Source organism: Pundamilia nyererei, unplaced genomic scaffold (assembly GCF_000239375.1).
Source record: "Pundamilia nyererei isolate P.nyererei 1_Seehausen unplaced genomic scaffold, PunNye1.0 scaffold00062, whole genome shotgun sequence".
NCBI classification, from domain to species: Eukaryota; Metazoa; Chordata; class Actinopteri; order Cichliformes; family Cichlidae; genus Pundamilia; species Pundamilia nyererei.
This window is the reverse complement of record NW_005187463.1, coordinates 428,213-445,147: the sequence shown is the minus strand read 5'-3', so window position 1 is coordinate 445,147 and position 16,935 is coordinate 428,213. Positions and strand designations below refer to the sequence as shown.

Sequence of the window (16,935 nt, the reverse complement as noted above, 5' to 3'; positions counted from 1 at the left end):
TATATATATATATACATATATATATAAAAGGAAGTTTATTTATTTAATTTCACAGGTTGTTGCCAGTCTTTTGCCACACAGCACTGTGAAACCTGCTCTGTTTTGGCAGGTAACAAAGCATATTGATGAGATTGATAAATATATATATTAGACATGAACAAAGTAACTAATGGCAAATATTCCACTGCACTCTTTCAGTTTCTGCTGCAGAGTTACAGTGCTGGGTTCAATTATGCAAACAGAAATTCTTCATCAGAGCAGGTAAAGTGTTTAGATCAGGCCTATATTTTCATTTATGAGCTGATTGTGTGATCAAATAGCTCAATCATTTTTTTTAAAGTGTCTTTTCTCTAATCTCGAGCCCTCCCTCTGTTTCTGCACTTATCTCCCAGCACCAGGGGTACAACATTTCTCTGAAGCAGCTTCTGTTGATCACTGGTACAGTCTCCTATACAACATGTGCAGGGGTGTGTGCATTTTGATTATGGAAATCATAACCGTAATGCCTCAAGTAAATGTTGGTTTTTCAGTCATTGTTACTTTGTATCTTCTGTTTCAGGCCCTCCCTCAGATTTTTATCAACAGACTAGGTTTAAGAAGCTTAGCGGTGCAGACTTTCTTTAGGTCAATATTACCAATCCCTCTCTCAGGTAAGTTCTGTGTGCTGAATACAAGCCGCTGTGCTTACTGCATAAATAGTATTGTGGAGACTCGTACAGTAGAAATCATTCCAATGCAGACACTGTATTTAAAGTTTGCATTTTAGGTTTCTATTAGAGTAGCTTTGCATGATTTACAGTTCAGAATAATCCTTATGTATTTTACACTTAGCTTTGCAGACCCTCTGTCTGAAACAAGCTGCTCTGCTTTTAAAGTAACTTTCTTCTTATCCTGATTGGCTTCCTCTTGCCAAATGAAGGTTTAGCAGGTGGTATGAGCTCACGTATTTGCCTGGGAAGACCATATTAGGGATAATAGGAAAAAAATGAAGCCTGAGCCTATTGGTACCCTAATAGAGCAAATAAACTAGCATACTTTCAGCTCTGCAATGTTGTTTTACTCTCCTCAGCTACTCTGGCTTTCTTCAATGTGTTAACTGTAAGAAGTGAGGAGTCAGAAACTGGCATCCAAGTGTTTGATCACAATGGAAATCCTGTTGGCATGTCCAAAGCAGCAGGAGAAAAGGTATTTTTAAATTAAAAAAAGAAAAATCAGTAATTTCAGTGAAATCTTGATGTAGTAAAGATCTTTCCTTTTTTGTGAGGCTGTGTGGGAGACTGCCTTGTCGAGAGCGGCACTGTTCGGTATGACCGCCGCCGTTCCTAATCTGCTGGTGCTACTCATGAAAAGGTCAGCCTTTTGTTAAAGCCGTCTTTAACACCCTCCGAATAAAATCAGGTTTGACCGAATAGATTTTTCTTTACAGAGTGAGACCCTTCCAGAGGAACTCTCTGCTTGTCGCTCCTCTCCGACACATAAGCACCGCGCTCGTCCTTGGCCTGATGATTCCCGTTTCATTCAGTCTCTTTCCACAGCTGGGAACGGTAAGGGTCGGGGTCCTCCTCTGCTCTCAGGTTTTGTTTTGCTTTCTTGAACTTAGCTGACACTGACCTTGTTTTGCAGATAAAGAGGGAGCAGTTGGAGGAGGAGCTGCAGGCTGCAGCAGTTGGGAGACATTTATTCTACCACAGAGGACTCTGAAAAGCAGCTTTAGATAGTAGACACACAATCCACTGACACATGTTCCACAAACTGCAGAGAGCATGACAGGAACAACCACCACACCACACACACACCCCAAAATAAAGAGTTTATTTCAAGCAACAGTTTACTTTCTGATAGAAATTTATTTCACTTTGAGTATTAGTTGGATTTATAGATATAGCAAATATTACACATTTTCATGAAAATATATTTTCAAAGTTGCACGAGCCTATGTGTTACCGTCACCTGAAATACTGCAATGTGGTGAAAAATGGATTCAACCGTACAACAATGGCGCTACTGACACTGATTTAGAAGAGTGGAGAAAAAAACCAGCTTGGAAAATAAGACGTGTAATTAAATACAAGTGAGTCAGTGTGGGCATGGTAGCATTAATCGTTATTTAATCAGCTCAAGACTGAAGTGGAAGCTGTTAGTACAACTCTGAAAATTCCCCACCGCACAACAGTTTACTTCTGTTTCAGCTGTGCGCGGCGCTAATGCTGTTAGCAAAATAGAAAATGTGACATTCCTTTAAAAGACAAAAAGAATCTACAAGTTGTGCAGTGTCTGCTACACTTGTAATCTGATTTCCCCGCACAGCAAAGTTTCTATCAGCTAAATCGGTAATTGCAAAACCTGCACACACATGTGACAGTACAAAGTGAGTACCCAGCCACGAACAAGCTTTGTGACGTTTGGAGTTGCTGCGTTGCACCGTGAACAGGAAGCCAACGTGTGGGAAAACGCTCTGATGGAAAATCACTGCTCGTTGTTTCTGCTCTACAAACTCCAAGTCAACAGCTGCGGCGCTTTTCCCCTCATACCTGTTACTGTTAAGGGATAAAACTTGCATTGTTTTACATTTTCAGCAAATCCCACATAAAGACCATCGTTTCAGATTACACAAAAACTCAAGCAGCTGTGCACTGAGGTCTACACCTCAGGCAGCAGCCAGTCTGTTCACATTGTGTGTTGATATTTTTAATAACTCGAGCTGTAGATTAATTTAGTTTCTGCTAAAAAACATTAATTATCACCAAACTAATCCTTTCATTGCTCCCATTATTGGTGTGTGAGTCCCCTGATGTATTAGATAAGCAGTGCACCATAAAATCTGATGCTAGGGACACTTTTCTTCCTTGTATTAACAGTGTGCCATTTAAAAAAAAACCCCAAAAAAACGTAATGATCCCAACAGTGAGTCCATGCTGCGGATGGTAACCGAAAACAGCTTTATATCCTCAAGAGCTGCTCTGCAGCTGCCAAATGAAAGAGGAAGTTCTCCGTCGCTGGAGGGAAATGACGCTGCTTTAAACCTTCCAGTGTGATTTTAGAGTCTTCACACTCATCAGCAAGAGCAACCAGGTTAGCGAGGATCTCTTTAGTCTTGACAGAAATGTCCTGCAGATGAAGGGCACATTAGATTTAAGACTAGGTTTCTTGCAGCTGGCGCTTTCCTGTCCGGTGTTTTTAACTACGTTCTTACCTTGATAACCTGACTGTCTGACTTCTCTGCGTCCTCCGCAGACTGCACGATGAGTTGGCCGATGTCCTTGTGCAACTTCCCCATAGCCATGGCTTCTGTTGTGAGAGACTCAGCATCAGTCTGAGAGAATCAAAGCAACATATTGCTCTCTCTTTGAACACATGCTACCTTTAGCACTCTGGGATACTGTGATGGTGCTGTCTGGGAGGTTCACAAACACATCAAACAAATCCGTTCTGTTGCTCACTTCCGGATTTACAAACCCTGCTATGTATCCTGTGGAGGAAGCAAACATATTGGAGCATTAATAATTCACCCATTCACCCCAGTCATGGCAGTGCAGATAGTTGCTAAGCTGCGTGATGAGTTTTCTGTTAATTACACAGATAAACCAGTAGGCAGCCTCACCGGGGCATTTCTTTAAATCCTCCAGTTCAGCATCACTCAGGTGGATGTACGGGTGGAGGATGGACCAGTCTTTCCTGTGCCACACGAGAGCCGGCAGAACTCTGAGAGACAAACAGAGAAAAGAGTTACCCACACAACACAATTATGTCCACTATGATATGATTATGAAAGTCTTAAATTCACCTCGTGAACTCCAGCAACGCCTCAATCCGAGGGTGATGGACAACAATCCGCTTCTTCAGCATCAAGGCTGTATACAGGATGATGGTCTCCATCCCGAACTGAGACACCACATCTGAGACAAGAGCAAAAACATGGTCGAAGATTTGAGATCTTGTGACTTTTTCCACTAACAGCTAACATTTTAAAATGTTCAATGAATTAATTAAAAAAAGCTGTACATCAACTAAAAATGGATATAATAATTACTTAGATGCCAAACTGCATTTGCATAATGTTTTCCTGCCGTCCCCAGCAATTCATTTATTGTTATCCCATATTTTTTACACTACTTAATGCAGAAATTGTTGCTTGAGATGATATCTCAAGCAGCTATCGTGTATTTTCTCCATGATTATGACTCTGGCTCCATTGTTTCTGGCACGCTGAGCACCATCTGCTGCACGAGTAGCAGAGTAGCATCACAGCTGAGCAAACAGTTATAACTTCAAAGTTAATAAATGACAACCCCATCATTTTCCATTTAAAGTATATCTCACTATATATGTGTATGCCCGTGTAAAAAAAACTTTTTCACGAGACTGTGTGGAGACGTGATTAAGTACACCTCATCATTCGGTAGCTCGTGCGACCACTTTAAACAGCAATAACATAAACTCATAATTTTCTCTCTGATTTCATCAGTCTCTAACAACACTAGAGGCATTGTGGCCCAGTCTTCTTTACAACATAGCTTCAGTTCATTGACGTTTTACAGTCAGTCATTTATGCACAGCTCTTTTAAGGAAAACTTCAGCTATCAGACAGATGGGCCTCTTTGGTATACAGGGGAATTCTGGTCGACTCAATGACTGTAACGTGCACTTATTGTGTTAACACACGCCTCAATGCTCCAGACCAGCAAACTGACAAAACTTCTGCTTTTATAGAGGTTCTCACACTTAACAATGATAAGTTAATCGAGTACATTTGATTAGCTGCACCTGGGTACCCTCTTATTAAAGCGGTAAGTTTATTAGATTTTCTCAGGACTGCATAAGGTTGTAAGAAAACTTTCATTTTCATGTGAAATATCAGCTGACCCTGATATGTTTTACTTCCTAAAAACCTCCAGTAACAGCGGGGGTTTCTAATAAGAGCTAAAAAGCATGAATTCTTTGCTTTTAAAAAGTTCAAATAGTGTTTGGCCACAATAAAACAAATGAAACAAATAACAAAAATCTTAAATAGCAGATTCGTGTACACAGGAAAGTCTGGGAAATGTGTTCAGTATTTTTATGCGTGTTCCTCTTTACAAACGTGAAGTCCTACCTTTGACTGAACCTGCCAAGTAGGCTTTCCGAACATCGTAGTCCTTAATGAGAAACGAGCCGTTTTCGTCGCTCTGACAGATTCCTTTGGTGAGGACGGTGATGTAGGCTTCCATCATTTTCACCGGACTTCCGTGTTTGACATACATCCTGAGAAATAAATGTAACTGTGTGAGTTCAGCCCAAAGCACAAAGACATAAGGTGATGCTTCGTATTCATAAAGACTGTCACCTGCAGAGTATTCTACTGAGTGCAGCATATTTCTCAGGGTTGAAGTCTTTTGCTGTAACAACTACTGAAAAATGAGTGACCTTGACGAAGAGAAAGAGAGACATTAAAGAAATGCTCATCTATGGAGGGATGGAGATATTATATGTGACAAAAAGGATAAGGCTAATGCCTGGATAAAGACACCTTACCTTGTTTAGTGCTGTCGGCTCCTGTACTTCCATTGTAGTAATGTAATACCAGGTACGGGAGAACTGACCAAACACAAAAGTGTGAAAGTCACGGCCATCGTGTGTCAGGCAGCACTTGCTGAGCAGGACTTCCCTTAGTTCATCGCCCACAGATGGATAGCACCACACCCACAAAGTGTCTCCATTCACATCTTTCTCTGAAGGAGGGGAAATAAAAGCAACATGTAGCAACATTTAGCATGTCAGGAGAAAGAAATGCATTCAGACTGGACTTTCAGGGTCTTCTAAGAGCATCACTACCAATAACAAGGTTACTGGAGGCGCTCAGGAACCCATCCAGAGCCATTCAGGTTGAACATGCAGGAGCAATAAACCAGTGAGGGGACATTCTCGGATCACAATAGTATCATGTGATTGTCCTGCATGTTCAGCGGATCTGAGACGCCGACTTCGCTTTTTAAAAAAAAGACAAAAGAACGACTTCCTAACCGAAACTTACCGATTAATCCCACGCTTAACATAAGCTGCGTTTCAGTCGTTGCCATATTCCATACCTGAAACAGTTCATAAGCACAAGTTAACTGGAGAGCAGCCACCGGGCGTCTTCTTCTGCGGACATAGTTGTAACAGGAAAGTTACCTTGAGAGTTCATGCGAGATCAGAATTCCAGAGAGCGATGCTGGATGGTTTTAATGGGACAGAAAGTGGGCTAAAACTTGCCAGCAGTCTGATTCAGAAGATTTCTGCTGCTGTCAACAAACATTTCCCCTCTCTCTCTCTCTGCGAAGCTGCTTCCCTCTTCCGGGACAGGAGGGCTGTGCAGGGAGGAGCTACGCAGCTCACAGCCAATCACAGCAGCCGTAACGGTGCGTTCATGGTAACTCACAAAATGCAAGTAATATTCACGGTCGGCAGGAAAATATAAATTTGAAATTTTATGAATTCATAGCATTTCACATTATGATGTGATAGAAAAGTATGCGTTTTCACGTAATCTGTAGCACAGATATATGTTTTTGAAAGTAAAACAGTCAAAATAAAACCAAGATTGCTTTTAAGATTGCATTCTGTACTGTAAGTGGTAATATTGGACTGGCAGTGGAGCACATTCTCTAACATAATGATTATATTTATACAGCTAATAATTGTATTCTATTTAGCTTTAAATTATCATTTTTATGTTACTTATAGAGCTACTTTTAATTTTGTCATATTCCGTTTTACTGAGTTATTTGACTTTGTTTAGCTATTGTTTCATGGTTTTATTGGTTGTGTTTACTCTTTGCTACCTATGCACGGGAATTTACGAACTTGGTAGATAAACTGGGCTCTATCTTATCTTATTTCACACTCTTCTTTGATCATATCCGCATTGATTGAACTGATCTTTTTTGAGTTAATGTTTTTCTGAATAGTACTTGAAGGTACCATTGGGGGAGCACATACGGGAACCTTGTACCATCAGAGTTGCCAGGTTTGATTAAAGCCCTCACTTGGGAAGTTTAGATTATGCATTACGTTCTAAAATGGACCAGTGACTTCAGACGGCCACTGGTGCTAACTGGTGCTGAAACTTTCATAAAACCACAAGAGTTACAAGTTATTTCCTGTTTTAAATTGTATCATTTTAATGATCATATTTCCGTTACTGAAAACATGCCACAGCCAACGGAATCATTTGTCATTTAAAGTCTTATGTGTTTGCATATCCAAAAAGGTCTACAAGATGTGAAAAGGGTGTGTTTACAAATGATAAAAGTGAAATAAAAATAATAACAAAACTACGCGGATACGCTGAACTGTACGTTGTATTAAGTTAATTGTCTTTATTTCCTTTCACCGCCTCGTAGATGCGGCGGACACAGTGTGGGATTGGGGGGGAGGGATAACACGTGACGCAACTGGCAACCCTACCAAGGCTACTCACGAGGTTGTTCCTTTCTCAGCCAGCACCGTTGCACAGGGTGAGTGCGTGGCTTTGATGGACTGGTAAAATTTCTTAAAATTAATCCAAGTCAACCAATTTTGAGCTTTGCTAAAAGGTCATCGACATGCCGGCGTATTTTCAGCGGCCAGAGAATGCTCTGAAACGAGCGAACGGTGAGTATACAAACGGCTTCGTGTTTTAACAGATGGGCCACATCCATGCTAACTACTGGGCGAAGGGTTAGCTGGCATTAGCCGTTGGTGACTCGTTGTTGTTAGCCGGCCGGGCTAACTGCTAACGCTAGCCGGATGGCGGGGAAGCCATATCGAAATTGTGAAGCTACGTTGGTATGTAGCCAACAGTCTACGCAGATTTTTAATTACAAAAGAAAGACTTTTTAGAAAAGTAAGTGACTGCCAGAGAGCTGTTAACCTTCCACGTAGCTTTACGGTGTTGTTAACGCTGCCTGGGAATCGGTGCTGTAAGTAGATCCTACTATCACCGACGCACCAACAGCGGCCTAATCAGCCGGCTCTAGCTTGTCACGGTGTGTGAAGCGTTTGCATTTTTTTTAATGATGCGGGACTTGACGCGTTTATTGTTGACTTATATTATTTTAACATGTTTGCGCAGAATTTCTTGAGGTTGGCAAGAAGCAGCCGGCCTTGGATGTCTTGTACGATGTCATCAAAAGCAAGAAACACCGAACATGGCAGAAGATCCACGAGCCCATTATGCTCAAATATCTGGAGCTCTGCGTCGATCTTCGCAAGAGTCACCTGGCCAAGGAGGGTCTCTACCAGTACAAGAACATCTGCCAGCAGGTCTGCAAGAAAAAATCTGTGATTTTTGCACACACAAAATAATTTATGCAAAATAGCAGTTTAGTCTAAATGTAAGCGCCTTCTGTTTCCAGGTGAACATCAAGTCTTTGGAGGATGTGGTTAGGGCCTACCTGAAGCTGGCAGAGGAGAAGACTGAGACAGCCAAGGAGGAGTCCCAGCAAATGGTCCTGGACATCGAAGATCTGGATAACATCCAGACCCCAGAAAGGTGATGCTGCTTAAGTTTTTATAGAGTAAATCAGCTGTTTAACAAATGACTTAATTCATTTCTTAGGGCTGGTGTTTGATTTAACTTTAAATTTTGATTTATTTATTTTTTTCAATTAAATAAATAAACTGGACTAATGTGAAACTTGCTTTGATTTTAGCGTGCTCCTGAGTGCTGTGAGTGGAGAGGACACTCAAGATCGTACTGATCGCCTGCTCCTCACTCCTTGGGTGAAGTTCTTGTGGGAGTCCTACCGCCAGTGCCTTGACCTGCTGAGAAACAACTCCAAGGTGGAGCGTCTATACCATGACATTGCACAGCAAGGTAGGGACATGCATCAAATTACTTTTTAAATACTGTCTGTTATCATGATGTCATGTTCTAGTCCTAAGTCAATATTCCAGGCTGCTTACTACCATCTTAATATAAAGTTTTTGTATTTTTAATCGTTTTCTGTATATGGATGTTAATTAACACCAATGCATGTATAGTATGTTTTATAAAACAAAAATCTTTCCCAATGAAGTCATTTAATTATTATTCAGAAATGTATTTCAAGTCTGTTTGCTGTGAGTCTAGGATTAGCTAATCCTCAAGGTATTACAGCAGTTACGCAAAGCAATGCGATGTAATAAGATATAATGTAACAGATTAAATTAATTGTCAAAGTGAACAGTTATTGTTGTTGTTGTTACTATTAATATTAAATAACTGAATAGTTTTGCAACTGCAAACATTTTTACAGTTAAAACCTTTAAGTACGAGGCTCTAAAATCCTACCTTCCCTGCAGCATTCAAGTTTTGCCTTCAGTACACCCGCAAGGCAGAATTTCGTAAGCTCTGTGACAACCTGCGCATGCATCTGGGTCAGATCCAGCGCCATCACAACCAGAGCACTGCCATCAATCTGAACAACCCTGAAAGTCAGTCCATGCACCTGGAGACACGTCTGGTGCAGCTGGACAGCGCCATAAGCATGGAGCTGTGGCAGGTTAGTCTACCTAACACTCTTCAACAACTACACAAGCATTTTCAGATCGGTTGCCTCCACTGTTGTGGGATGCTGTAATGTGCAGCTGGCAATGTATAATATTATAGTAGCTTTGAAACATGATGAATGTAAAATTAATGGTACTAATGCAATTATTCTTTTTCCTCTCAGGAAGCATTCAAGGCTGTTGAGGACATCCATGGCCTGTTTGCTCTTTCCAAGAAGCCTCCCAAACCACAGCTGATGGCCAACTACTACAACAAGGTGTCTACTGTATTCTGGAAATCTGGAAACGCTCTCTTCCATGCCTGCACACTTCACCGGCTCTATCATCTGTCCAGGGAGATGCGAAAGAATCTGACCCAAGAGGAGATGCAGCGGTATTCCATTAATTCCTTGTGGATAAATGCACCAGTGTTTGTTTGTTTTTGTTTTTAAAATTTGATCATGACCAAATATGTATTGAAATTTACTTTCAATTTTCAGGATGTCTACCCGAGTCCTCCTGGCTACGCTATCTATTCCCATCACCCCTGAGCGTACCGATATTGCTCGCTTGCTTGACATGGATGGCATCATTGTTGAGAAACACCGAAGGCTAGCTACCCTCCTGGCCCTGCAGTCTCCACCAACCCGCCAAAGTCTCATTAATGATATGGTACATTATGTGCTCAAGAAGAGAGAGAAATCTTCACACCCTTTTAAGAATATAGTTTTTTGTTTTTATCTGTTCTTTAATTTGTTTTACATTTTTTGTCAAATGTATGATTTTTGTGTTTTAGGTTAGATTTAACTTGCTGCAGTATGTTGTAACTGATGTGAAAGAACTTTACAACTGGCTTGAGGTCGACTTTCATCCTCTGAAGCTGAGCGGGAGAGTGACCAAGGTAAACTGTCCAGCTTCATGTGGCAGCAGCAAACGTAATAATTACAAGGAGCTGTCGTTCAGTTCATTTTCTTACATACAGCTTGAAGTTTATTCATTTAATTAACATTTCTTGTTGCTTGTAATTTCCTACTCTTCTAGGTGTTAAACTGGGTGAGAGATCAGGCTGAGAAGGAACCTGATCTTCAGCAGTATGTCCCACATCTGCAGAGTAACACCATCCTGAGGCTCTTGCAACAGGTAATCCTCTCTCTCTTCTGGTTAATCTTTTTTTCTAAATCACTTCTACCCTGAAATGGGTGTAATTGTCTTCATTTTTTAAATTTTAGGTTGCACAGATCTATCAAAGCATCGAGTTCAGTCGTCTGGCCTCTCTGGTTCCATTTGTGGACGCCTTCCAGCTGGAGCGCTCCATTGTAGATGCTGCACGGCATTGTGATCTGCAGGTAAGATTCCCATTGGTAGAGGCGCTGACATCACTGATGGTCCAGAAACAGGGATGTGAGCTATTACTGAAGTAACATGCTGCGTTTTTGTAGATTATCTAACATTTCTTTTTGTCTTGTAGGTCAGAATAGACCACACCTCTAAAACTCTGAGCTTCGGCTCTGATCTGAACTACTCGACCAAAGAGGATGCTCCTGTTGGACCTTTCCTGCAGAACATGCCGTCAGAGCAGATAAGGAACCAGCTCACTGCCATGTCTGCATCTTTGGCTAAAGCCATACAGGTCATCAAGCCTGCCTCCATCCTGGTGAGTTCAACCTCTAACCGATACACAGTGACCAGAGGCACCTAATATACAGCGCTCCCCCCTTTATTAATGTACATACAGTGACGGTATTTTTCATGTTATATTTAAAACATTACTCATGTTATGCCTTTGTTTGAATTCAAGTGCATCTTATTTATTTGTTTTAATTATTCTTTCTTAGCAAGAGCGAGAGGAGCATAACCAACAGGCCATCGCTGCCTACCTGAAAAATGCCCGCAAGGATCACCAGCGCATCCTGGCTCGTAGACAGACCATCGAAGAGCGCAAGGAGCGTCTGGAGAGCTTAAACATTCAGCGTGAGAAGGAGGAGCTAGAACAGCGGGAGGCTGAGATGCAGAAGGTTCGCAAGGCAGAGGAGGAGCGTCTGCGGCAGGAGGCGAAAGAAAGGGAGAAGGAGCGCATCATGGAGGAGCACAAGCAGATCAAGAAGAAGAATGCCCGTGAGCGCTTGGAGCAGATCAAGAAGACTGAACTTGGAGCAAAGGCTTTCAAGGATATCGACATTGAGGTGATGAAATGTAGCCATAATCAACTTGATCTGGGTAAATTTCACATGGATTACATTTTTAATGTAGATCTAACAAACTGGTTTTGTTGCAGGACCTGGAAGAACTGGACCCTGACTTCATCATGGCTAAACAGGTGGAGCAGCTGGAGAAGGAGAAGAAAGAACTTCAGGAGCGTCTGAAGAACCAGGAGAAAAAGGTAATGGTATTAAATCAGTAGAAGTATTGATAACTTAAATATGTACTGGGCCCTAAGTTTTATTTCTCTTCAGATTGACTATTTTGAGAGGGCAAAGCGTCTTGAGGAGATTCCCCTGATCAAAAAAGCTTATGAGGAGCAGCGTGTCAAGGATATGGAACTGTGGGAGCTCCAGGAGGAGGAGAGGGTAAGTGGGCAGGAAAAAAGCGCTTTACATAAAGAGATAAAAACGAATGTGAAACATCGGAGCATCTGGAATGTAACAAGTTGTTCTTCTCTTTATGTAGATTAGTACCATGAAAGTTGAACGGGAGAAGGCTCTGGAGCACAAGAAGCGCATGTCCAGGATGATGGAGGACAAAGAGAACTTCCTGTCCAAAATAACAGCTGCTCGTAGCTTCATTTATGAGGTAAGACTGCTTAGTCAATCTCTGAGCATTAGCTGACTATGAGGACTGAAGCAGTGCTTTCAGCTTCACTTCTGTGCCTTTTAAAGGAAAAACTGAAGGCTTTCCAAGAGCGCTTGATAGAGGAAAGGAAGACGCGCCTGGAAGACAGAAAGAGACAGCGCAAAGAGGACAGGCGTAATGCTTACTACCGGGAAAAAGAAGAAGAGGCACAGCGTATTCATGAGGAGCAGCTCAAGAAAGGTTTGTACAATCACGAATCCGTGATCCAACCTGTCCTCATAAAGTTAGGACAGGAGCTCATATTCCACAGAGAACCAGGAAGGATTTTTTAATTTTTTTTTAATAGAGCGTGAAGAGCGTGAACGCCTGGAACAAGAGCAGCGAGAGGAGGAGGAGAGGGAGTACCAGGAGCGTCTACGAAAGCTTGAGGAGCAAGAGCGGAAGCAGCGTCTTCGTCAGCAGGAGATTGAGGAGCGAGAACGACGCCGTGATGAGGAGAGAAGGGTCCCACAGGAGGAGAAGCCAAAGGTTTGGATCTGTTTTTTAATAAGTTGCTTTTGCTTACCCCAAGATGGCTGGGATGGGCTGTGTAAGGATAATATGGTCTACAGGACTGTGAGTAATTTTGAAGTATCATGTGATTCTGTTAAAAGGAGGATGGAGGATGGAGACGACGCACAGAGGGTGGGGATTCAGAGTGGCGTCGTCCTGCACCAGACAGGTGTGTGTCACCAACACTTAGTTCCTGCTTTTCTTCTTGTAATGCCGACTCAGCTAGGAATGGCTTCTCTAACAACAACTGTGTGCTCCTTAGGACTTGGAGACAGGACGATGACAAGGAGGAGAAAGAGTTACCTTTCAGACGAGATGGTCCTCGTAGAAGCGGAGAGGACAGAGGTCCCCGTAGGGTCTTTGACGATGAACGAGGCCCACGCCGTGGTGACGATGAAGACCGCCCTGTTCGCAGAGGGTTGGATGATGACCGTGCTCCACGCAGAGGTTTCGACGATGATCGTGGTCCAAGGCGTGGTGGAGATGACGACCGTGGTCCTAGACGTGGCTTTGATGATGACAGAGGTCCTCGTAGAGGCATGGATGACTCCAGGGGACCCAGGCGTGGAGCTGATGACGACTGGGGCCCCAGAAGAGGAGATGATGACAGAGTTGGAAGAAGAGGTATGGATGATGGGCCACATCTTGATGGTGATGACGCCAAACCCTGGAAACCACTGGGCCGACCTGGTAAGTCTGTAGCCAATTGGCTATCAGTAAATAATAGAAAAGTCTTGTTATCCAACAGCCAGGCAGCTGGTCTGTGCCTAAATGTCAAGTCTTAATAAAATGATGATAATGAACACCTCTGATATAGGGGGGTGGCGTGAGCGAGAGAAGGCCAGAGAGGAAAGCTGGGGACCTCCCCGGGGTGGCCCCCATGATGATGGAGATGATGGCGAAGGAGACGAAAGATCCAGCGACCGCAACAGAGACCGTCGTCCAAACAGGTGGGGCTAATAGATCTATGCCTGTATGCTGAGTTATTCGTAGCACCGTGGAGGATGTGACAATTTGCTTTTCAGATAGTTGTTGGCAGAGTTTCTAATTGGTGTCACTGTGCGTTCACAGAGAGGATGGTATCTGGAGAAGAGGGGGTACTGATGAGGGAAGCAGCTGGAGAGAATCTCGCAGAGAGGAGGCAGACCGCGACGATCGACGCGATCGAGACGATCGACGTGACCGTGATGATCGCCGCAATAGAGACCCTCGTGATAGAGAACGCCGTGATGATCGTGACAACAGAGGCCCACCCAGAGATCCTGATGATGGTGAGCAGAGCATGTTTTAGACTTGCTTTCAGTGTCTTTGCTGGGTTTGATCTCATTAAGTGTGATCTAAGTAATTTATTTTATGCACAAATGGTAACTTTGTTTCAGAAAATTGCTATATGAAATGTAAATAAACAATAAAAAGAAAAACTGCATAGATTTGCCAATAATTTAAGCTCTGCTTTTATTAATAATAATCCAATATCAAGCTTGAATGGAGAACATTTTGATTCCAAAACTAGTATGGTTTGCTCCCAAACACTTTTGTTGTTAAGAGATGTTAAAAGAAAACTGATGTGCACAACATCACCATGGTTTTTATCTTCCTGAAATCAAATAAAAAGTAATCACAGTTGTGAGAGGTTTAAAACGCTGTAGACGCTGGTGTCCCTGATCCAACTCTCCATCCTCAATCCACTGAGCTCATCTTCTGTCAAAAATTTCAACGTGAAGATAACTTATTCAGCCAGCAGAGGGCACTGCAAACCCATTGATACATGCTCTGCTACATAAGCTTTTTTTTTTTTTTTTTAAAGAAATCATCCACTTTGGACACACGAAACTTCCAAAGTTAAAACATAAAAACTTCCGTTGCTGGAATATTTTCTACGAAACATCTTTGTTCCCCACAGGTGGTTCTTGGCGTCGTGGAGGTGAGGATAAACGTGAGGAGCGCGACAGGGACCGAAACAGAGAACCGGGACGGGACCGTGATCGTGACACTGATGGAGAGAAGGGCTGGCGTACTGACAAAGAAAACCTTCGCCGCACCAAAAACGAGACAGATGATGATGGCTGGACCACCGTTCGCCGCTGAACCTCAGCTCATGGCTCAATCAATAAAAAATGATTTAAAATAATAATAATTATAATAATCAGAAATACCACATCACTCTGTTGGCCACAGTGTTTCATTGGTGGCCAAAAAATACCTTTGATTTGAGTATTTGTAGAATGTAGTTTCCTGGGAAGTGATTGTTTTTTATTTTGACCTGCAGTTTTGAACTGGAAACTCCTCACCTTCTAAACACCATTAACCAATGAACTTGTGTTCACTTAGGTTTCAGTGAAGCATTACTGTAACCCCCAGTGGTTGGAAATGTTCTTACCTTAGTGAAGTTAATCCGACCTACATGCAAACCAGTGAACCTGCTACAATATTCAATGCAAACTCAGTGTACCACCAACTGCCTCTTTTATGACTGTACCTTGCATAGATGTTATGGCACAGATCTACAACTCTTCTAATGGCTGATGGTGACTAGGAATCGTGTCACCTGCTTCAGTTATTTCAGCTCTTCCATCTAATATGAGATGCTTTATAACCTGTTAAAGAACTAGTGGAATTTACATTTTGTGCATGCATAGAGTATTGACATGGTCTGGCTTCATATCCAGTGCGTGCTTCTATCTTGCTGCAATCAATGGTATCACACCAGGTTGCATGTGTACAGATAAAGCCTTTATTAATAAAGACAATGCTCACCAGGGATATGTTCTCTTTGTCTTCAATGGGATATAAAAAATGTTAGAGCATGCTGTCCTCAGCTTTGCCTAGTTTAGATCAATACAGCCACAGATAACCTTATGAACATACATTTTAGAAATAAAGCCTGCTTGCAAATGCGTTTTAATACTTAATTTAAATGAGTAAAGCAACTATGTTGATACTTGCACATGATGAAGCTTGTCGTTTAGATTTTGGTTTCTGGTTTCTAAATTAATCCCACATCACTGCAGTATCACTGCTAATGTATAAACAACAACACATGGGGATGCTGCATCGTAATCCAGAACTTCTTGGCTACCTTGAGGCGGAAACTGAAACGTATGCCCAAATATTTAGGAGCGGTCAGACTGCTGGCCTGGCAAACAAGATAACAATAATTCAAAACTGCTTGTGGAGGCTACAACCGTACGACGCTGGCGATCTGAACTTTGTAAAGCCTTTCTTTCTGTAACCACTAGAGGTCGGTAAAACACCAGAAAGAAGACGCGTTACATCCGAAAACTGGAAACGTGTTGGTTCATGCCTAAGATCATCAGTTAACTGAGGGTATAAAACTCAGGAAAAATATAAACAAGCAGAAGGTGGTCAGAAAGGAGGCAATTACAAAACCAGCAACATGCTGCTGGAGCTGTAAAGTAAGAAAACACCCTCAGCAGGGCGGGAGTTTGTTGTCCCAACAACAAAACTGCGTTGGCATTTTGAATTTGGCTCCCCGATTTGAGCTACTATATAATAATAATGATGATGATGATGATAATAAAAGTAATAGTAATAATAATAATAATAACAGTAATAATAATAGGCTGATATTTATTAATGCAAACCAAAAGCCTCTATCTGAACTATATAAGCGAATTGAATAAAAAACTATCCACCTCTGGGAGATTCCTCCAGGTATTGAAAATAATAAACTGGCATGTGTTTTTTAACATGTTAAACAAGATGGTGTGTGTGGTGTATGTGTGTGGGCATGTTGGTGCTCTGATAGCGCTGAGAATCCCATTCAGTGCTCCAGTATATTTTTATAGGCCACATTTAATTTCAGGGACCCTTAACCGCATAAATGAGCAAAGCCTAAACTCCATGTGAGTAATAATAATAATAATAATTATTATTATTATTATAATTTAATAATAATAATAAGTGGAGTTATTCTGATTATATGTATTTGGTTGGAAACTTTCCTTGAAACATGTATCAGCTTTACAAGCAGCGGCCAAAAAATAAAAAATTAAAATTAACAAAAACAAAAAAAGGCATAAAATGATGAAATAATCTCCAAACATTTGGATGTAGGCTGTCGGTAGGCAATACATCATTTTCTCATTTCGGGGATGCATCAGT

At 41.9% G+C, this 16,935-nt stretch overlaps 3 protein-coding genes across 3 annotated transcripts in view; 2 read left to right on the top strand and 1 right to left on the bottom strand.

Annotated features, from left to right (window-relative positions):
* The window catches only part of sfxn4 (sideroflexin 4), a 9,487-nt gene extending 7,661 nt beyond the window's left edge, over nt 1-1,826 (top strand). Inside the window, exons 6-13 of the mRNA XM_013911372.1 lie at nt 31-109; nt 199-261; nt 393-467; nt 560-650; nt 1,070-1,185; nt 1,265-1,350; nt 1,427-1,544; nt 1,624-1,826. Coding sequence (XP_013766826.1) covers nt 31-109; nt 199-261; nt 393-467; nt 560-650; nt 1,070-1,185; nt 1,265-1,350; nt 1,427-1,544; nt 1,624-1,701 — 706 coding nt within the window. The 3' untranslated portion in view covers nt 1,702-1,826. The remainder of the gene's footprint in view (nt 1-30; nt 110-198; nt 262-392; nt 468-559; nt 651-1,069; nt 1,186-1,264; nt 1,351-1,426; nt 1,545-1,623) is intronic.
* A 1-nt stretch (nt 1,827) lies between these two features.
* On the bottom strand, nt 1,828-6,343 carry dennd10 (DENN domain containing 10). The gene is made up of 10 exons (XM_005735064.1): nt 6,151-6,343; nt 6,011-6,065; nt 5,512-5,708; nt 5,324-5,403; nt 5,093-5,241; nt 3,785-3,896; nt 3,602-3,702; nt 3,362-3,469; nt 3,194-3,288; nt 1,828-3,108 (listed from the first exon to the last, which is right to left on the bottom strand). Exons 2-10 carry the CDS (start codon nt 6,054-6,056, stop codon nt 2,941-2,943), a joined length of 1,056 nt encoding a protein of 351 aa, XP_005735121.1. The 5' UTR covers nt 6,057-6,065; nt 6,151-6,343; the 3' UTR covers nt 1,828-2,940.
* Nucleotides 6,344-7,399: 1,056 nt separating this feature from the next.
* On the top strand, nt 7,400-15,571 carry eif3s10 (eukaryotic translation initiation factor 3, subunit 10 (theta)). Its single transcript, XM_005735062.2, has 22 exons — nt 7,400-7,611; nt 8,072-8,262; nt 8,355-8,491; nt 8,652-8,815; nt 9,283-9,482; nt 9,654-9,862; nt 9,969-10,140; nt 10,265-10,369; nt 10,510-10,608; nt 10,698-10,814; nt 10,937-11,122; nt 11,304-11,651; nt 11,744-11,848; nt 11,922-12,035; nt 12,136-12,258; nt 12,345-12,498; nt 12,605-12,786; nt 12,912-12,979; nt 13,073-13,500; nt 13,628-13,760; nt 13,882-14,081; nt 14,714-15,571. The coding sequence occupies exons 1-22, from the start codon at nt 7,563-7,565 to the stop codon at nt 14,896-14,898; spliced, it is 3,669 nt and encodes a 1,222-aa protein (XP_005735119.1). The 5' UTR covers nt 7,400-7,562; the 3' UTR covers nt 14,899-15,571.
* Nucleotides 15,572-16,935: the final 1,364 nt, after the last annotated feature.